This window comes from Eubalaena glacialis, chromosome 4 (assembly GCF_028564815.1).
Source record: "Eubalaena glacialis isolate mEubGla1 chromosome 4, mEubGla1.1.hap2.+ XY, whole genome shotgun sequence".
Taxonomy (NCBI): Eukaryota; Metazoa; Chordata; class Mammalia; order Artiodactyla; family Balaenidae; genus Eubalaena; species Eubalaena glacialis.
Genome location: NC_083719.1, coordinates 123,612,822 through 123,635,335, shown reverse-complemented (window position 1 = coordinate 123,635,335; position 22,514 = coordinate 123,612,822). Strand labels below are relative to the sequence as shown.

Genomic DNA, 22,514 nt, shown 5'->3' with positions numbered 1-22,514 from the left:
CCCAGCACCTTGTTTTTGGTGGCCTGTGAGCTATGAATTATTTTTACATTTATAAAAAATTATTAAAAGAAGAAAAGGAAAAAGAAGAAGGAAGAGGAAGAGGGAAGGACAGGTTTAGAGAGAGGAGGAAAAGGAGAAAATGTGACAGAGACTGTACGAAGTCTTCAAAAGCCCAACGCGTTTACTATCTGGTTCTTTACTAGAAAAAGTCTGACTAGTGATATATACTATTAAAATATTTATATATTATTATACATGTTTTATGTTGTTATAGATAACTTCCATTGTATATAAACATTCTCTGGATTTTAAATTTGTGTATATAGTTGACCCCTGAACAACACAGGGATTAGGGGTGCTAACCCTCCACACGGTCAAAAATCTTAGTAATAACTTACTGTCAGCCTTATTATTGAAAAAAATCTGTGTATAAGTGGACCAGCACAGTTCAAACCCATGCTGCTCAAAGGTCAACAATTTTTAAATTTACTCATATTTTTCATGTACGAATCTGGGACCTAAAAGCCCAAGATTAACACATATCCTCAAATTTGGTTTTAACATATACAGTATAAAAATGCTGGTGCTTCATCTTAAAAATGCATGTGCAGTTAAAAAGTCTGATTTTAAAAATAAGATATGTTCCTTTGGAAAGCACAGAAAACAGAGAAGAGCCTAGAAGGGAAAAAAAAATTAAAACTAACTTGAATTCTCCCACCCAGAACTAACAATTTAAAGCAGTTCCATTCCAAGTTTATGTATACTCTCCTATCCCACCTTTTCTTAACCTAAAAGACAATCCTGAGAATTTTCTTATGTCATTATTCTTTAAAAACATGTTTTTAATAGCAGCAAAGTACTGTTGAGCGTTTAGATAGTTCTCATTTTCACTATTACAGAGAGTGCTACACTGAGCACACTTACAGTTTGCAGAATCGTTTGCATAATTTCCGTATGATAAATTCTTAAAAGTGGATTAATGCAGGGGTCCTCAACCCCCACCCCCACTCCTGGCCACACAGCAGGAGGTGAGTGGCAGGTGAGCAAGTGAGGCTTCGCCTGTATTTACAGCCACTCCCCATTGCTTGCATTGCCACCTGAGCTCTGCCTCCTGTCAGGTTCAGCAGCGGCATTAGATTCTCATAGGAGCATGAACCCTACTGTGAACTGTGCATGTGAGGGATCTAGGTTGCACGCTCCTTGTGAGAATCTAATGCCTGATGATCTGAGGTGGAGCTGAGGCAGTGGTGCTAGCGCTGGGGAGCGGCTGCAAATACAGATTATCATTAGCAGAGAGGTTTGACTGCACAGAGACCATAATAAATCAACTGCATGCAGACTCACATCAAAACCCTGTCGGTGAGTGGCAAGTGAAAACAAGCTCAGGGTTCCCACTGATTCTGCATTATGGTGAATTGTATAATTATTTCATTATATATTACAGTGTAATAATAATAGAAATTAAGTGCACAATAAATGTAATGGGCCTGAATCATCCCGAAACCATTCCCCCCTCCCCTCTGGTCCGTGGAAAAATTGTCTTCCACGAAACCAGCCCCTGGTGCTAAAAAGGTTGGGGACCACTGGATTAATGAATACAAGAATAAACTGAAGGACTCTAGAATTAGGTCCTCACACTTCAGAACAGCTTCACTAACACCCATCCATCACCTTTTCATACAGATATGGTTGATCCATGATCCTTTCACAATCATTAAGGACAGTAAAAGAATATTGAAAATATACATTTTACTTTAGCCTTTGTGGGATTATAAAAGACCTTGAAGAAGAGTTACCCTATAGGTTTGCTAAATCTACTTTCAATAATGTCTTAGGCATATGTATTCCTGTATTTTTTTCAAAGAAAGCATACTATACTGCCCAAGTATCTGTTACTAGTGTAAGTATGTTTCTAGCAATCAAGACTGTCTGATAGCACCCTATCAAAACAAAAAACAAACTACAAAACACCATTGAAACCAATGGTAGTGTCTCATTCTTGAAGTCGCCTTACTGGCCTTGGCTTTGTTTGCTCCTTCCCCAAATGCCTGGACATGCCCCTTTCCGCAAACCAAGCGCCGTATTTCAGACTTAACAAATGTATGTATATAAAAGTTGGTTATTATTAGATACTCTAGAATGACTCTACTTACAAGAAGGAAAGAGAGCCATTTGAGCATGACTTCTGGATTAAAATTTAAAGATTTATATATAACCCTCAGGGTAGAGCATGCAGCTTCCTACCTAACAAAATTACCTACTTTTTGTAACTAAAACTTTCTACAGAGTCAAATTTACAAAAATTCTGCTTTACATTATTATACATTATTATCTAATGCACCTCACCAGAGCTGGCAGTGGGTCTAAATGCCCATGCCCACGTTTTGGCAAGGAGATTCGAATGTTATGTACTCAACACTGAGAGACAAAAATCAACGTTCACCCAGCCTCCAGAAGAACACCCTGCCCATGTACAGTGCTCCTCCTTCTTTACTCCTCAAAGAAGTCACTTCAAGACAATCTCCCACTTTACCACAAAAGAAAATAACAGTCAGGCTAGTGAAAAAACTGGCTCAAGAGTAAACAGACTGCAGCCCAGGTGGCTCTCAAATCTGGACATCTTATAACAACCCACCATTCTCTAATAGCCAGGGTGAAACAGGATTAATGAGCATCAAACTAATAAGAAACTACAGGGTGAAGTCTTGCTCTTTAAGATTTCTCTCACCATGTTTAACACTTAATAGGGCTGAAAATGTTTTCTCTCAAAAAAGTTGTTTGAGGAGTAGGCATCCTGGATGTTAACAGTCAGTTGTGTATTTTTACCTTGGTCCTGTCACGTATTAACTGTATGATCTTGGGTGACTTTTTTAAGCTTTAGTTTTCCGATCTGTACACATGGGTTTCTACTTGCACTTTATACAGTTATTTAAGGTTACATGAGATCATGTATGAAAATGCTCTAGCACAAATAACACTCAAAAAATATTTACTGAATGCATTAATGAGTGGTTAGAAAGAGAATATACTCTGTTTATGTGCAAAATAATAAAAATATTCACTTGTGGCAAATATCTATTTGCATATTTGTCTAAAAGTAAGTGGTCACCACTGTATACAGAATATAACTAAACATGACTCTTCTCCTAACAAATTCTTCCTTTGGATTTCGTCTCCATCCTAGACTATTTTTACTTACTGACTATAAACACCTGGTAAACCATGTAATAAACCCTAAAGCAAAAATCAAATATAGCTTTCGAATAACTTGTTACGACAAATGCATTTATGTGAAGTATTATGGAATATAGCATGAGCTGCTTCTTGACCTTCAGATATATTAATAGGAATTTGCTAATATCCATGATTTTACAACTTAATTTTCTAATCTATAAAACATTTGACATTTATACAGAAGGCAGCAAGGAAATGCTAAATACAATGCTTTTAGAGTTGGCATTTACTCCTTTAAAAACTTACTGAAAAATGCTGAAGTAAGTCATCTTTCTCCTCCTCAATGAATCCCCCAACTGTTAGTGCTTTAGGGCGGTGGTCCACCACCATGTGATTTAGTGAACCCCTTCCTCTTCCTCCACGGCCTCGGCCTCTTCCTCGACCTTGAGAGGACATGGTCTTTCCTCGACCCACAGGTAAAATACCTAATCGTGCAGCCTGAATAACAACAAAAAGCAGAATATAACACATTGTCAGACTAAATCTTGGAAAACTATTTTGAGATGTTAAATGTAGTGGGTAACTCCTCTTAAATCTCACCTCAACCTGTAACTGACTGAGTTTTTTCCGTAACTCTGTTGTGTCTTCTCCTGAGGATAGCCTCTTGTGAAGGTCCAGTTCGGTATCTAATAGTTCTTTTTGGGCCTTTGGAAAAATTAAGAGTAAAAATGTATTTTTTAGACAACTTACAAAATCTTGTTCACAATATGACACTTACAGAATGACACACATCTCTTCTGGGTAAATGTGAGAGTACGCAATAAACATGGGTGTTTTAAGGAAAGTAACTTTACAGTTATAATACTGAAAACATGTAGAGAGTATAATGTTCTCAGTAGTAACAATAAACAGTATTACTGCTTAATAAGCAAGCAGTATTACAAATGCTTAAGATGGCCTAAAAATCAGACCTTGGAAACAGTCATCTGAGATGAGGGAGCTGAGAACATAATAAAGCATCATAAGTGAAACATAATAGGGCAAAATAAATTACACAATAAAAATTCACTAATAGTACAAACATAACAGTTACATAATTGCTTTCAGATCTGAACCCTATAACTATTGCCACTCTTTTTTTTTTTTTTTTTTTGGTAAGAAACAAATTATCAGCCTTTAGCTGCTGTGACTATGAGAGATTTTCTTTCCCCCATATTCTCTTAAATTTCTTCCTATAATTAAATGCTCTTTTTATAATTGGGGGAAATTTCAATTAAAATAACATTTTTATTATATTTTTAAAAAGCAATCTTTTTTTAGATCATAAATTAATCTTTTTCAAAAAATTTTTATTGGAGTATAGTTGATTTACAATGTTGTGTAAAAGCAATCTTAATGAAACACTTTACATTCCTTTTATAACAGAGAACCACAATTTCAAATGTAATATAATATTGTACATAAAAATTTGCATTCTATATATATATATCTGACAAATTTATTCCCAGTTCTCAAAGGGCTGCAAATTTATCTAAAATCCCACTACAGAGCTGTAGAATAATGATGGAACCATGGTGTAAAAGCACGTATTCTTCTACAGTAAGGAAACAAATAGAAATGAACAAAATTAGACTTAAATGGATCTAGAACTTTTGATTATTCTTTTCAATAGAAAGCCGTATTTTTACCCATACTAAAGTCAATGATATCTTTTGAATATTAAAAGGGATGGATGCATTACAACATTATTAAAAAATTAGAAAAAAAGCTGCTGAAATAGGAAATGTCTCTTTCCTTGCCATCACTCTAAGCAGTTACATCGTCAGCATGGAGAACAAAAAAATTCAGTTAAAAAACATCTTTGTTCAAACCGGGTATTATCACTTCTTTCAGAGGGAGTGTACAGCATCTACAGAAACATTAAAAAAAAAAAAAGATACTTATAATTGTCTCACACTAGACTATTAGCTACCTAAGGGTTCCACTGCATTTTTAAAGTGCCAAGCACACCACAGATGTTCAATAACCCTATGCTGAATGAAAAATGCAAATAGGTACCTCTGTTTTTGTCTTTACTTTAGATGGTGTGGAGACTGCAGAAGATGTTTTTAACTCATCTTTCAATTGTGAGATCTTTTCTCCAAGCTCTTTTAAAGTCTTCATTATATTTGCTCTCTCTTCTGGTTTCATGTTTTTGTTTTTTTCTAGCTTGGATATTAACATCTATAAAATAAACAGAAAAAAGTAAAACTATGCTTAGTAAATTTTAATATAAATAACTTTTAAAACTTTATTGGGGATATCTTTGTAAAATCCATTCCATACATCAATTCCAGCATGCAAATAATGAACATTTATCTTACCTTTTGGCATTCTATTTGTTTTTCTAACATTTCTTGCCTCTTTTTCCTCATATCTTGTTGTAGCTTCATTGCTTCCTGTATGAACAGGTAAAGAAAAAATCAGTAATGAATAACTAAGTTTGCCCATGATACATAAGGCTACTACAGTCTCAACTCATTTCTTCTGAGTCACCCCTTCCTTATACGAAACAGATTTTCCTCCTAATCAAAAAACGGCTGAAGCCAGAGATGAAGCCTTTAAACCTATTTTCCCCAACACTTTCAATATAAGAGTTTATGTTTGTAACTGTACTTTAATATTTAAAATACTGAACACTAATTAACTGTATCTATGAGGTTTATTCACTTAAATGACCTAAATATACATGTAAAGAAAAACAAGAGCTGTTTTCACTTCCCCACGTAATAAGCGAAATCCTTATTTTTGAAGTTTGAAGTCTAAAAATAAAGTCTAAAGTCTAAAAGTGACATGCAGCTATAGGTTAGAAATGATAGCAAAATCTATGGATTTTTGCCTGGAAAATGTTGCCTCCAACCCCTCTGTTAATTAAATCTCCAATTATACTGAGATAATATATATAAATAACTATTTTATTTGAAAAACTCTATGTGAGTTTAAATCTAAGATGATAATGAAACTCAGAACTGAGTCACATGAATAATAACTACATAATTGTTACACTTCACGTGAAATATTATCTAACTTACGAAGCCAGAAAGGAATTAGAAGAGAAAATAATGAAATAAAAGTATTTGTTTCTCTCCCTTGCGGGGGGCGGGGGAGACGGACGGGACGACAGCTCAGTGTCTTTTACTTTTACATAGAAAAAAGTTCTTTCTTTGTGCTTGATGTAGCCACTGAAAGGCAACTGCAAAACATTTTTTCTGTTTGCTCATCTTTTTTTCAAGTGTACAATGCATCAAGCAGCAGTTAAATAAATGTTATAATGTAGTTCCATAACAACATGAACTGTTCAGAGGTGTTAATATAATCACTTAAGAATTCAACAGATCCCGGACTTCCCTGGTGGTGCAGTGGTTGAAAATCTGCCTGCCAATGCAGTGGACACGGGTTTGAGCCCTGGTCCAGTAAGATCCCACATGCCGCGGAGCAACTAAGCCCGTGCGCCACAACTACTGAGCCTGCACTCTAGAGCCCGCGAGCCACAACTACTGATGCCTGCGTGCCACATCTACTGAAGCCCGTGTGCCTAGAGCCCGTGCTCCACAACAAGAGAAGCCACTGTGATGAGAAGCCCACACACCGCAACGAACAGTAGCCCCTGCTCTCCGCAACTAGAGAAAGCCCACATACAGCAACGAAGACCCAACGCAGCCAAAAATAAATAAATAATAAATAAATAAATTTATTAAAAAAAAAAAAAAGAATTCAATAGATCCTTTCCTCTTGAAGGAAAGAAGAATTGAGGCTGTTACCTGCTTCTTTTTAAGAACTTCTTGGACATCGTGGGACTTTGATCCTGAACAAAGTTTTGAAGGTGTCTTTAAGTTTGAGGAGCTGTAGATCATTTTTGGATGGCCTGGAGTTGAAAATATCTATGAAACACAAATATAATTAAATTAAATCTTAGCAATACCTTAAAAGCATTTTTTAAAAAGACTCCATATATTTTTTTTACATTTAAAAACTTCATTTATAAAACAAGTTCTTTATACATAAACTCAATTGTCATTCAAATATAAAAACAAAAACTAATTTTAAGCAATAATGTTGTGTTTCTGAATACAATCACTTATCTTTCTTTTCTTTATATTTTTTTAATTGCGGGAAAAAGAACAACTCCTGACATCTAGGAGCCAGACTGCCACTCACAGCTAGGCCTTAGTGTCCCCTTGTTGAACATAAACAATTTCATAGAACATCAACCTCAGACAAGGTCACTCTTGTGCCCATGGTGGATCAAGGCAAAAACAAGATCACTCCATTATCATGACTGAACACACACACACACACAAACCATGAACACTATCCAAACCATAAAAATGACTAAACATCTCTCTACCCTGGCTAATATGAATGACTACAGCTTCTTTACCAATTACAGCTTTAGCGTAATTCTAGTCTTCCCTCCTTCTAGGTAAATGTATTAGGAAATCTGACCATAGAATTACTCCTGTTTCCTTTAACCCTCCAACAAATCACCTAACACAGCCAATCCTAAAATAAGTCCTTGCTAACACCCTCTAAATGAGATGTTCCATGGTTTCACTGTGTATACTCCCTCACTGAGTAAGAGTTGTTCAACTACAGGTGTGTTCCTGGAGGTCTTTGGGGGGGTAAAGTCATTAAGCTATTTTCCACAATGCCAAATAAGAACGCATGTTTCTAATAATTGCAGACCCTCCTAAGAATTAAGGTACTTTGCAGTCATAGTCTTAATATTATATTTAATCAAATGTTATATGAGTTTACAACCAACCATTAGACTAGTTAGCTCACAGATCTAACTTTGCAAGTAAAATGGTGACCATCTTTACTGTGCTTGTTTTGGTATTTAGATTCCTTTCTGAACAGATGACTCCAGTTAATCTTCCCCTCTTTAAGGCACAGCAGAGCAATATGGTGTACTAACACCTCTCTGGTTCAAGTCTTCCCTAACATACTCCACTCTTTTAATTTTAAATTAACTTTGAATATATGATATAAGGGACACAGGATATAATACTAAGAAATTCATGGAAAATTCAATCACGCAATATATACAAATACAAAACTTATCTCAATCATACAATACTTAATTGTCCTAAAAATTAAGCTACTTTAAATCCACAGGAAGCTCTCTCAAGTACTGTAGGAACCTGCAGAGATGATGTCCGTGCTGTTACTACTATTTATCAAAATAAAAACGGCACCACCTGCAAGTTACTGAGCACTTATTATGTGCGAATAAGCACTTCTCTTTTATGCTTTACCAACATGAAATTTTTTAATCCCCATAGCAACTGAGTTTATTCAAAAGGAAACCAATGCTCGCCAGTTATTTAACACAGCTAGTTAAGAAGCAGGTCAAGTCAGTCAGGGCTGTGTGACTTCAAAGTCTGAGATTGCTTTTGTTTTTCTTTTAGTATCAAATTTTTTGAAACAAACAAAAGTACAAAATTGTATATAAAAAACGACGTATCCATCAGCAAGCAGAAACAATCATCAATTTACATTATTTTATGTAAAATCATTAATTAATTTACATGATTTTATATAAAATAACCTTGTTTTATTTAAACCCCCAACTACATCATCATAACACACACATTATTTTATCTGAAAATAATTCAGTTGTATCTCTAAAAGATAAGGACTCCTTTCTTTTTTAAGTAAAACCACAATACTGTTGTCACACTTAAAAGGTATAACAATTCTTTAATATCATTAAATAGTCACATTTCCAGATTCTATTATAATTTTCTAAACATTTTTTTCACATTTAAATTAGGACCTACTAAGGTCCATATAAATGCAATTGGTTATATCTCTTTAAACTCTCCTTTAATTCTGTTTCCCTCTCCGTATCTTTCTTTTCTTTGCAAATCAATTCTGGAAGAAACCAGGTCATTCATCCTGTAGTATTCACCACAGGATTCTATGGTATCCTTTAACACGTCCCTCTGTCCTCTGAATTTCCTTTAAATTGGTGAGTAGTTCTAGAGCCTTTATGACATTTTTTCATTCTTTGATAGGATGCTAGTAATCTTTGACAAATTCCTCGCTTTCTGGTTTGACAAAGTATTCTAGGCTCATCTGGAACACTGTTAGCCCCAGATCTGGGGACAGCCATTTCTTCAAGGATCCCTGGTTCCTTTTGGAGCTGGGGGAAGGGGCATGTCAAGGTTCATTACCATCAGGCTGGATCATTGTTTCTAGACCTTTTTGGTGGACAGAATTAAGAAATGTTTTGGAGGTTTTTAAAGTTGTCTAGTTTCTTCTATCCTTGCCGTAACCACCAAGATTTAAATTATATGGGTTACTTTTTTTGTGGTTTTTTTTATCATAAGCAAGTACTTATACGTATTCATTGCCCCTACTTTCTTAAATAAACAGTGGCCGACTCTACATTTTTTGTCCCATTTTGCTTTTTTTACTTAATGTATCCTGATGATCAACTCATGGTATACATAAAGATATTCGTCATTCCTTTGCAAAGTTACACATACGCTATTGCATGCATGTACTACATTTTAAGTAACCAGTCCCATACTGATGGACACTGGATTGTTTCCAGTCTTTTGCTATTGAAGAGAGTCTACATTCCCTAACCTTGCCCATATGTCTTTCCATAGTTTGACTAGTATATCTTTGGCACAGATTCTTAGAGGAGGATTATTGGTTTAGAGTAAATGCATATATAATTTTGCTAGATGCTGCCAAATTTCCTTTCACGGAGGCTGTACCATTTAGCATTACCGTCAGCATATAAATTTCAGGTCCTTGTGGACATTATCCTGGTTTGTTATGTAATTTTAAAAATGGATCTAATTTTTTTTTCTATCAGGCTATCCAGTTATCCCAATACCATTTACCAAAGAGTCCATACTTTCCCCGCTGAACTGAGATAATGTGTTAGCATATGATAAATTCCTATTTGCGAGTGAGTCTATAATCTCAGTCTTCGATTCTATTCCACTGGTCTGTCTCTTCATGTGCCAGTATCAAATTGTTTGAGTTATACTGACTTCACAGTATTTTTTAATGTCTAGGAGGGCTAACCCCACCTGTTCTTTTTCAGTTTTCCTAGCTCTCTTGGAAAAAAAAATCACCATTCTGGAGAGTCATCATATAGATATATTCCCAAAAGGAAAGGAAACTACTTAAAAACATATTTCAAAATCTGACTTTTGAATTGACTATGACTGAATCCCCTTCATGATGTTCTTAATTATATTAAAGAAGAAACATTATAAAAGAAATGGATTAATAAAGACATCTATTAATAAATGGCTAAAAATTTCAAATTCCTATTTAGCTTTGAATAGGAAAAGAAAATTTAACTAGCAAATTTCTGGCGGAATCATGGAAATTAGGGAAGTTTACCGGCCACATTTAGGTTAGCTCTCACAATTATCTTGATTGAGGAAATAAGACATTACAAATCTGGGTGATAATCAATTTGTTAATTTCTTTGTGTCACTGAACAACTCTAAACAGATTTAAAGGTCCACAGAAATATATACCTGGCAATCATCTCCAGCACCACCTGACTGATTCAACAAGTGTGCTGCATCACCCTGGTTACCACTTGCATGTCCAAGACGATGTTTCACAGGAACTTTGTTAAGAACATAGGCACCCGATGTCTGTGGTTTGCTCATCATCTGCATATACAAAATAAACATATTTATGGTGGAAGTTTTTTTAAATGCCTAGGAATGATACAAATTTAGGACAGTGATTACCCTGGGGAGGAAGATAAGGAAATGCGAAGGAAGGGTGCTTCAATCATCTGTAAGGTTTGATTTTTTTAAGTGAAGAGGTGGATATACAAATGACTGTTAGTATCCATACTTTTTTGGATGTTTGAAATTATGCATGCATATGTGTATATACTCATACAGAAAAAACTTTCTAATAATTTTCTTAATGTTCCCTTCAATATGTAATGCTTTTTAAGACTTAAGGTTTTAATTGACAGTAGCTTAATAAGAATAACTGTGATATGGCCACCCTAAAAACATAACATAATCTTGGGCTGCATTAACAGAACAGGGTCTAACGGATCACAGAGGTGATTGTATCACTCTTTCATACACCATTCAGCCAACACCTGGGGGAACATTTACCTTTGGCCCTAACATGAAATGGGACAGAGACAAAAGAAATGCAGGCTTAACTGCAAATAAACACGATGATAAATGGAGTTAATACTATGTACTGTTAAAGAATACTTTTTTTTTTTCAATCTGAATGCATTTAATCCAAACAAGAGAATGGCTAGGAGGAGATTAACATTATCATCAATATCTGAATGGTTCTAATGCATGGTGGTTTGTTCTTTCCTTCGTTCATCTATCCATTCAAATATGTTTTGAGCGCTGTGTGCCAGGCCTTGTTTTAGGCACTAGGGATCAAATGAATACAACAGACAAAATCCCAGTCTCTTGGAGCTCCCATTTCAGTTTTAAAGAGAACAGAATTTTTCTATATGAGAAAAAGTGGGACAAAAGGATCGCTATAAGAGTGACTGATTCTAACACAAAACAAAGAAGCTGTTGTAGATTCAAAGTTGTTCAGTCGTGGATGGCTATCATACTTTAGTGTTGAGAAGAATCACTAAAGGTATTTCTTAAACATGCAGATTTATGGGTCCCATATCTAGAGACTGACTCTGTAGATCTGAGAAGGTAAGACCCAGGAACGTGCACCCAGGTAAGTGATTTTGATGCAACACAGCACTTCTCAACCTTCAAGGTACATAAGAATCACCTGGAAAGCCTGTTAAAATGGATTACTGGGCCCCACTCATAGTGATTCTAATTCAGTAAGTTGAGGTGAAGCCTAAGAAACTGCATGTCTAATAAGCTCCTAGGAGATCAGATGCTGCCGGTCTACAAATCAAACTGAATGGCTCTGATGCAGAAGACCCCAGGACCACAAATTGAGAAACAATGATCTAGAGGATGGGATTAAAGGACCTTTAATTCCCTGTGAGCCAGTAGATTACCTTCTGAATACCCCCATGTACCGTTGAGGGAGCAGCCTGGGCCACCAGCACTTGCTGCTGATGAAGGTGCTGTGGCAGGTGATGGTGCTGCTGTGACAGGTGACTAAGTGTTTGCTGCTGTTGCAGGAGCAGCTGTGTTGGCGACTGCAGTGCTGGCTGCTCATTATTTTCCCTGTGCCACAGGACTCGAATGAACCGGTTGTTTAGAACTGCTTCAGTGCTGGAAATGGCTTTTCTGGCCTCCTCATTGGTAAGATACTGGATGAGGGCTGCTTCTGGATCTCCCTTAAAAGCAACCTATAAGAAAAAACAACAGCAACAGCAACAACACACATAAATTAATGATTGTAGCTAAGCAAGTATTGATAAATTATTGATAAAAAATTCAGAAGTAGAAAACAGCCTGCTGAAATCCATTGTGAATCCTATGTAAATAAAGTTAGCTATCCCTTAAAAGATAACATGTGTATTTCAACATTATATATGAAAGAATATTGGATTATTTAATAAATAATCCTAGTGATGTTACATCACCACTTGGGGAAAAGTTGTTAGATTCCTCCCCGGTATCTTACATCCAAATAAACTCCAGAGACAGAAAACATTTTACAAAAAACAAACAAAAATCCCAGGGAAAAAAGGTGAATATCTGTATAATCTGAGGCTTTGGAAAGCCTTTTTATGCACACCTATAAAGGCAGGACCCATAAAGACAAACAGCTGATTTGACCAAATAAAATTTTAAACCACTGTCAGTCCAAACCTGCCACAAACAAAATAAATGACAAAACGAAAAAGTAATTTTCATATATATGACAAGCAAAGGTTTGGAAAAGCATTATTATAAATGCCTTCATAAAAAATGGGCAAAGACAGTGGACAGGTAAATCCAAAAGTACTGCAAATGGTCTATATAAATTAGAGTCTACCTAGGAATAAAAACAAAGCAAATTAAAGCAAGTACAATTTTTCACTTATGAAACTGGTCTAAAAGTTTTTAATGGATCCATATTAGAGCTTTGATGAGGTTCACACATTGCGTTAGGGAGTATCAACTGGCACAACCCTTTTGGAGACCAATTTGGCAGTTCAAATAAAAAGTTTTAAAATTCCCTTTAATTCAGCAATGCATCATAAAAAAATAAAAGATTTATACAAAAGGAGGCTCACAATGGCATTGTTTTTATAAAAAATAATAAGAACATAAAATCCCCCAAATAGAGAATAATGCTTATATAAATTATGGCCTACTGCTATGGACTGAGTTATGTCCTCCCCAAATTCATATGTTGAAGCCCTAACCCCCAATGTGACTGTATTTGGAGACAGGGCTTTTAGGAGGTAAATACGGTTAAATGAGATCAAAGGGGTGGGGCCCTAATCAGACAGGACTGGTGACCTTATAGGAAGAGCTCTCTCTCTCTGTCTCTTCCCTTCCCTCTCCTTCCATCATGTGAGCACACAGCAAAAAGATGGCCGTCTCCAAGCCAGAGAGTCCTTACCAGGAACCAAATTGGCTAGTATTCTGATCTTGGATTCCCCACAAATAAATTTTTGTTGTTTAAGCCACCCAGTCTATGGTATTTGTTATGGCAACCCAAGCAGACTCATATACTCATTTACATTAAAAGCTTCCTAATTTTTCTAAATGCCATAAAGAATAATGACCTAGGAAAAATTTAAGAGGAAAAAAGGTAGTTAGAGATACATAAATCATATTTTGGTTTGATGGCAACACTGAGTGTCAGGGGTAACTGACTGAAATCCCAACTTAAACAGACCTTCTACTACCCTCAATTACAGCATAACACCCAACCACAAATTGATAAATTCAAATATCTAACAAACACACAGCAAAATATAAAAGCTACGATTTATTTGATGTTAGATTATATGTTACAGTGCCTAAAATTCTCAAGATTAGAACCATCCTTAACCAATTAATATTTCACAAAATAAAAGCCAGTCAGTAAACAAAATTACAATCTTAGAAGTTACCAAAAATCTCACCTACTTAGTTAGAACACTAAAGCAGGTAAAAAAGTCATCTGTCCAGAGATACAACTATGAACAAAAATACAGTAACTGGCCCACTGTCTTTCAGGAAGAGGTTGCAGAAAAGAACCAAATGAATTCAGAGGACAAATTCAGCACAACAACTCCGTCATAAAGTTGGGCATACAGATACACAGTTGAATTTAAAACACATAGCAGAGATGATCAGACTAATCACTGGCTTGTTTAAGCAAGGTAAGCTGATAGGAATATTTTTGAAGACACATTATATACATGGATTTTGTCACCAACATAGCCACACCTACCTGGATATTAACAATAGTTCCAAATTTGCTGAAGTGTTCATTGAGCTTGGTAATGTTGTTCAATTCCTGAGGGATTTTCTTGACTTCTAATTTGGTGTTTGTATACTGATTCTTTCTCAAGAATCCTGGTTTACTCTGATTGTTATTCCCTTGCCTGAAAGGAATATTAACAGATCTTGGTTAATTCTCCTACATTATGCCTAGGCAAGAGATAATCAGCAAAGAATGTAAGTTTATATTTATTCAAGTATCCTTTGTACGCACTTAACATTCTTCAGAAATGACCAGGTAATTTTCACATTATCCTTATTACATGGGAACCAAACAGGTAGAGAGGAAGAAAGAAGACTGATGCCTCAATAATTCTAATACTGGGTTAGGCCTAGAAATTAGTACAAATTACTAATATCTATTATCAATATTCTGTTAACTTTTCAATATTTAAGACATACTAATGATGCCTCTGGGAACCTTAGCTTTGAGGCACATAGATTGAAAATTAATGATTAATGACAACTCTTAATTTTACAAATTTACTACTGCAAACAAAAAACCAGAAACATCAATTAGATGTTACTAATTAGCAAATTATCTTACTTTCCCAGCCAAGGTTTCTTTGCCAGCGACCCTTCCAAACCACTCATAGCTCTTTTCCGGCTATCTGGTTCAAGAACTACTCTGGTTATGTTGCTATTAATTGAAACAGGAACTGGTGGTTCAGTCTGGATGACAATGTTAGCAGCTGTAGAAAACAAAAATTAACATTACTGACCAGGCGTTGTTATTTGGGGAATTTCAAACGATTAAAATTATTTAGTCCAAAAGCTAAAAATCACTGTGAATAGCACCTAACTACTACCATTTCCTTTTCAGAAATGTTTAACAGCAAAAATAAATTATCAATTGCCTCCTTTTTCTCCTTTTTCAAAAATACAATATGCACGTTTAAAAAGTCCTAGCCAACTCTAATGTAATGACTGATTCAGGCAAGGATCATAAATGGAAGGAAAAAAAAATCAGTGAAAGGGTGTTGGAGAATAAGATATTTATCTGATGCCACAGTACCACTCCACAAATAATTTACTTTACAATGGAGAGTTCTAACAATTACGGCAAGTGATCAAACTTATTAGGCCACAAATGGAGTGAAATATTTGTCTCCTTATAGGATTCAACAAGAAGCTCACATGGATAGGATATTACTACGGAATTATGATTTTCTTTTATGTGTGGCAATGATATTGCACATATATAGTACTGTGTCTTATTCTCAGATGTGAGCTAAAGGATCTTAAAGTGTCACAATCTCCAAAATTTACTTTCAAGTGATTCAAGAAAACAATGTGAAGGGAGAGGGGAGGAAGGGGAGGAAGGCAGAGAGAAGAGTGCACACAAGTGAGCATTCATGCCCAAAGCTGACAAAATGTTAACAACTGGTGAATCTAAGTTAAAGTATTCAGGTGTTTATTGCACTTTTGATTTTTTTGTAGGTTTAAAATTATTCAAACCTAAACATTGAAAGGAAAATTCAAAGCCAATGTTATAAATTAACACATTCCATTCACAACAGTTAAGTCTAAAATACTATAAGACGCTGACCTTACGATAGGTTACCTGTCAGTGGAAAGAGGTGTGTTGAACAAAAAAGCAAATACCAACCCAAAACTGTGCATGTTATATTCTGAGTATTCTCCATAACTTTAGCAACTCCACCAAAAGTAAAATCAGCAGCAAAGAATAATCACTGTGGGGCTGAAAATATGATCTTCCCACTAATTTCAGGTAATTTGGTAACAATATATGCATTACAGCACAGAAGGTAAGAGCATATTCTTTTTTTTTTTTTTTTTTACCATCTTTATTGGAGTAGAGCATATTCTTTGTATTCTTTGGAATTAGATAAACCTGGGTTCAAATGCTAGTTCTGTCATGTATAGCAGGGGTCCCCAACCCCCAGGACAAAGACCAGTAGCGGTCCGCTGCCTGTTAGGAACCGGGCCACACAGCAGGAGGTGAGCAGTGGGCTAGCGAGCTTCCCCATCGCTCGCGTTACTGCCTGAACTATCCCCACCACCACCCGCTGCACCGTCCGTCTGTGGAAGAATTGTCTTCCAAGAAAACTATCCCTGGTGCCAAAAAGGCTGGAGACCGCTGATGTATAGAATAGAATAGAACAGAAAAGAATTAATAATGGGCAAGTTCTTTAACCTCTCTTCGCCTCAGTGTCTGTCTATAAAAAAGAGAATAAAAATAGTACCTAATTTAAGTTGTTGGTAAGGAATATTAGAGATAATAATATATTAAAAAGGATTTGGTTTAATCTTGACACAAAACTGTTAACTGGTAGTGGCAAAAATGTCATTAAATGGCAGTAAAGAAGAGTTAATAAAATCAGGATAAGAAAGAAGGTAAGAACAGGAAAATGTTCACCATATAATTAAATCAGGAAAATATCCTCAGGATGGCACATGGCCAGTCGTTCAAATTGAAATTAAATACTGGAAATCTAACTACAATAATAAGTAAGAAACTGGAATCTCATCAAACTCTTTAACCAAACATTTTTTTGAGCGGAGGTGAAAGGATGGTATCAACCCATATTAAAGGCAATGCTTGCATTTAATCTTTTAAGATTTGTGGCTATGCTTTATAAAGGTCCTAACATATGGTTATAATCATAAATAATAAAAATGGTCAAAGGATAATTTTATCATAGTGTTTAAAATTCTCAATGTTATTAGTGTGAAGCACAGCTCTTAAAACACAAAGTAGGCCATTAAATGATTAGTTCTTTGAGGGCGAGGGATCATGTCGTCTTTCTATATCTAACATCTAGCATAGTGCCTAAAATAGCCTAAAGTCCTACAAAAAGAGCAATTAATTAACACTAGTATTATTTTTATTTAAAAATAAATAAAAGCAGAATATATTTATTTTTATTTTACTTATAGCTTTAAAGTAAAATTTGGAGATAGATATTCAAAAACATTTATTTGAGATCATTACACAGCACTCTTCAAAAAGAGACTGTTGAAAGTATTTTTAGACCTTAGTGAGGTCAGAAATGCTATGCCCAAATGACATTTAGCATGAGAAAAAGTTAAATGCATTCTTACCTCTTGGATTTGCATCCATATCTCCAGAGGTTAGGCCAATCAGGTTTGGGCGCTGTGTCTGTGTTCTTGAAAAAAACTGCCTATACTGAGATCTACCAGAACTGGTAATACTAGGAGCTTCTGGATTATAACCATCTGGTTCATAGGTATCTGAGGGAAAACAAAACAACAAAACATGTAACAAATAACAGTAGTTAAATGATTTCCTATTATAAAATAACCACAAAAATGAATTTTCTTCAACAAATGTATCAACTCATATATATTTCTCTCTTTGAATTATAGTACATAGATAAACCTATTGGAAGTCAAAGAAACAAAAATGTTCCAGTCACAAAACACAGACATACAAATCCATTCTGAATTACTGATATATTTCTGGATTCGTTTACCTAGTCATTTTTGTCCTCTATATTAATCACCTAATGCAAACTTAAATGCGCATTTTTAAGAGAAGTTTTCACATACATGAACGCCATATACAAATGACTGGCTGAGTTTCCTTTGCTATCACGTCTCACCTAATTTCTAGGTATTCTTTTAATTGGGGGAAAAAAACCAATCTATTAATTTGGTTATCTGCTTTTCTTTATTTTTTTTGGCCGCACTGCGCAATATGTGGGATCCTGGTTCCCCAACCAGGGATCAAACCCACGCCCCCTGCATTGCAAGCACGGAGTCTTAACCACTGGACTGCCAGGGAAGTCCCTAAAAATTTAATTTTTAAAATTCTTATGCTAAATAAATATCCTGTTAGCGTTTAAAAAAATTCTGAATGTGTTTATCTCCAAAATATCCTTTTCATCCTACATAAAATGAAAGAAGGTTAAGATGGAGTGAAGATGCTGATTCTCACAGTTGTGATTTATCAATATAAATCTTTGCATCTTTTTTTCTTAGTGGAAAAACTCCTTTGTTGCTCATATTAGGTTTCAGCTACAAGATAAGGTACATTCAGATCTTTATTACTAGCCAATTAGTTCTATAATTCAGAGTATAAGATCAGTAAATTATGATTTAAAAGTTTTCAGTTACCACTTGGTACTCTTGACAGACAAATCTACATTGAGGTTCCAGAAAGTTTTAAAGAAGTTACATAATCAAATAGTCTCGATCTGATAATTCCTGGGAACACACAGAACCCTAAGAAACTTGAAAGCCCTTTAATCATGATGAACTGAGATCTAAACGCAAAGTGAGAAATGTTAAAAACCTCATGAGACACCCTCAAAGCACTCCATAGATCTTCAAAATGTACATGTCAATAGGAGGGAAGAGTTTTCAAGAAATCACATTATACACAGCCATTCCATACAACAAGGGACAGACGGGAAAAAGACATTTTCATCCATGATCAGGAAGAAACCAGATGTTTTTGTTTTGTTTTAAAGAAAAATTAACCTAGTTTTCTTGTAACATGTAACTGATTAGAAACCATTCAAGTAGATACTCTCTTCCTATCTATCGGATTAGAAACTAGTTCAAGGAACTAGCATGACCTTAGTTACAGACGCACGGAAAGTAAATACAAAGGACACCAGAGATGACAGACACATAGGAGACCTAATCATCTAGGAGCCACTAGGGACAAACCAAAGAAGCAGAGAAATACAAAATAAAACTACCTAGGAGTTTTAATGGGAATCTGTGAGAGCAGATCAGGATACCAGATCACCTCTTAGGTTGGCCAGTTTATGGTACAAAAGATCAGAGATGGATGGCCATCTGTAGCAAAGCTTACCTGGGACCAGAGGGGTGGGGCTGGAGACTGAGGTATGGTACCCAATGGAGGATCCCATGAGGTTTCGAGGTGGCACCAAACGAGCTGCCAACAGAGGAGGCGGTGTCCCCAACTGAAGTCGCTCAGATGCAGCAGCACCATGTTCACGAGAGTACATGGGCTGTCCTACAGAGGAAAGAATAGGAGGGCAGCTGGGATTGAGAGTCACAAGCGTCTCATAAGCAATGATCTACTTCCTGAGACTTGAGCCAAGAACAGAGAAAGTATACCAATGGGAACTGTACTCAAGAAAGATGTTACTAAGATTCTTTCTAACTCAAGAAATAGACATGCAACTGGTTAGGATGCATTGAGGTACAAAGAGTAAGAATTAGACAGTGTGACTGCAAAACGTCCATTTTTTATAATCTTAAATGGAATAATTACGTGCTGATTTACCCAAAACTGAACAATCAACCATATCAAGTTATTAGACAACAGAACCTTGAGCTATTATTCATGTAGAGTTTTGTATCCAATGAGACATGTGGTTATGAAAGCTGTCATACCCGTTTAAAAAAAATAAAAACACTCCTCCCCAAACTCATATAATTTCAGGTATGCACAAACTATACTCCCATATCTGAGAGCAGAAAAAGAAAAATAATAAAGGAACTTAAAAAAAAAAAAACCCACCACAAGCATACCCTCAGAGAATAAGAAATATTCAAAAGAAAAAATTAAACAAGACAGTGAAAATTTGTTATCCTACGAGCAGGTGGATAACAAACACAGAGAAAGAAAAAAAGGAAAAAATCCCAGGTGAACAGACTAGCCACCGTACACATGAAATTACCTCAGATATTAAGGACCACTTTTGGAAAAAAAGCACATTTAGAATCTATATTTATAGATGCAAGAAATGTCAGAAACAATGAAGCTAAATTTTGTAGAACACGATTAAAAAAGACAAGGTATCAAGGAGCAAAACCCCCCTTTGGCTGGTTATTTAATAGTATCTTTTTCACTGACTACCTCGTATGAGACCTACTTTTAAGATTTACTCAATATTTTATATCTAGAGTCAGAGATTCACTATGTGACACAAAACAAAGTGAATTTAGAATATTTTTTATACCTGATGAAATGTCCTTATAAAGTGAACAATCCAGAAGACTTTTAATACACCTTAATAAGACAAGTCACAAAGCACCACTTGATTTCACAGTAAATGTAGAGAAGAAATAGATGTACTAAACTTTACTACCCTTCTCTTCCTATATATGGAGCAGAGGAGGTGACACATCATACTGTATAAGCAGACCACATAACTGGGGGCTTAGCACCAATCCTTTCAAAACTGAAAAAAGGATCAATCATTACATTGCAAAAACAATTTAACATATCCTCAACGATCTGAAAATAGTTTTAAGCATGACCTACTGCAGAGAATTCCTTGCAGAATGCAGTAGTGAGCTAAAGAGAAAAATGGGAAGTACAATCTCAGTCCATATGACTAGTTTAAATTTATGATACAGCACTCAATGTACCATGTGTATTTAATTAATAACTGTCTCAAAGTAAATTAGAAACTAAAAGGCTACTTTGTACAATGTCTTTTTAAAACGAGTGACAAAGAACATGCATTCAGACACTTCAGAAAGATGGCTGTTTATTCAAATGAGGCCTGATTTTCTTTAACAACATCTATTCAGGTCTCTAAATACTATTTCAAAAAGAAACAGTTCCTCAGATAAAAGGCTGATTCTAGGACTGGTTAAAAAACTTCTAACATGAGCCTGGTACACCTTAGTATACCCTGTCCCTCCAAAAGCAAGATGGAAAACAAAACAAAGCAATCTGCAGAACCAACATGAAGAGGCTCCCCATGGTCAAAAACTAGACAATTTGAACATCAAAAAGGGCCATAATGGGGTGAAACATACTAAACATTAGAAATCCATGAGTTCACAATGATACTTAAAAAAAATACAGTGGTCCCTTTGGAAGATATTAGGAAACAAACTCATTTTCTGAAAAGTGATAAATGAAAGGACACAAGCATTTATCCTGTCTTTCCTGTAAAAAGTGAATTTCAGGTTAAAGAAATGGTTAACTCTCAAGTTTTACTCTGTAGAATGCCAGCCAATAAATGTAGAAGAAATCACAGAATTAGAGTATCACACTTCTATAACCCCAAATGAAACAAGAGATCTAGGCAGGGATCACAAAAAACCACGAGCAACTTTTTAAACAGATGCATCACGATGAAAACACCTGTATACAGTGATCAATATTTGTAACACAGAAAGGAGACAACTTGGTATTATGTACATCATGATATACTGCAAAACCCCATAAATAAAATATTCATGCAAAATAAGGGGAAAAAAAAAAAGCAAATGTGACCCTAATCAAGTCTCTAGATCTAAACCTCTAATTTACAGGAAATACAGAGGATAGAGGAATGTGTTAAATAACACCAGGGGATGCAATGTGCCAAGTCCAGATTGTGGAAAAATTCTTCAGGACAAATGATCTGTTCCTTCAACAAATAAATGTCAAGGAAAAAAAAAAGAGGTAGGAGAAATTGTTATAGATTTAAAGACTTAAAAAAAATAAAATAAAATAAAAAATAAAGACTTAAAAACATATTAACTAAATGTAATATGTAACCTTATTTGGATCCAGCTTCAAATGAACCAGCTATAAAGGAACATCTATGATACAACTGGGAATAATGAACACTGGTTGGATACTTGACAATAATACCTGTTATAAATATCTTGGGATTGTGATAAAGTATAGTAATTGTATGCATGTGTGTTTATCCCTTATCTTTCAGAGCTATATAATGAAGATTTTACAGACTAAATGTTATGTCTGGGACTTGTTCTAAAATAATCAAGTCAGGAGTGAGTTACAGCAAGATTAACCGTATGTTGATACATGTTGAAGCCACTAAATGAGTAATGACAATTAACTACACTATTTGCTCTCCTCTTGTATTTGAAATTTTCCACAATAAAAAGTTTTTAAAAATCAAATTGGTGGGCTTCCCTGGTGGCGCAGTGGTTGAGAATCTGCCCGCCAATGCAGGGGACACGGGTTTGAGCCCTGGTCTGGGAAGATCCCACATGCCGTGG

General features: G+C 35.4%; 1 protein-coding gene across 2 annotated transcripts in view; it reads right to left on the bottom strand.

Moving 5' to 3' along the window:
• The window catches only part of RBM27 (RNA binding motif protein 27), a 64,087-nt gene that overhangs the window by 8,083 nt on the left and 33,490 nt on the right, over nucleotides 1-22,514 (bottom strand). For both annotated transcript variants that reach the window (XM_061188294.1, XM_061188295.1), the window contains exons 9-19: nucleotides 19,390-19,554; nucleotides 17,649-17,798; nucleotides 15,130-15,274; nucleotides 14,533-14,686; nucleotides 12,212-12,508; nucleotides 10,725-10,865; nucleotides 6,975-7,094; nucleotides 5,538-5,612; nucleotides 5,233-5,397; nucleotides 3,775-3,879; nucleotides 3,481-3,672 (exon numbers count right to left, since the gene is read on the bottom strand). In XM_061188294.1, coding sequence (XP_061044277.1) covers nucleotides 3,481-3,672; nucleotides 3,775-3,879; nucleotides 5,233-5,397; nucleotides 5,538-5,612; nucleotides 6,975-7,094; nucleotides 10,725-10,865; nucleotides 12,212-12,508; nucleotides 14,533-14,686; nucleotides 15,130-15,274; nucleotides 17,649-17,798; nucleotides 19,390-19,554 — 1,709 coding nt within the window. The remainder of the gene's footprint in view (nucleotides 1-3,480; nucleotides 3,673-3,774; nucleotides 3,880-5,232; nucleotides 5,398-5,537; nucleotides 5,613-6,974; nucleotides 7,095-10,724; nucleotides 10,866-12,211; nucleotides 12,509-14,532; nucleotides 14,687-15,129; nucleotides 15,275-17,648; nucleotides 17,799-19,389; nucleotides 19,555-22,514) is intronic.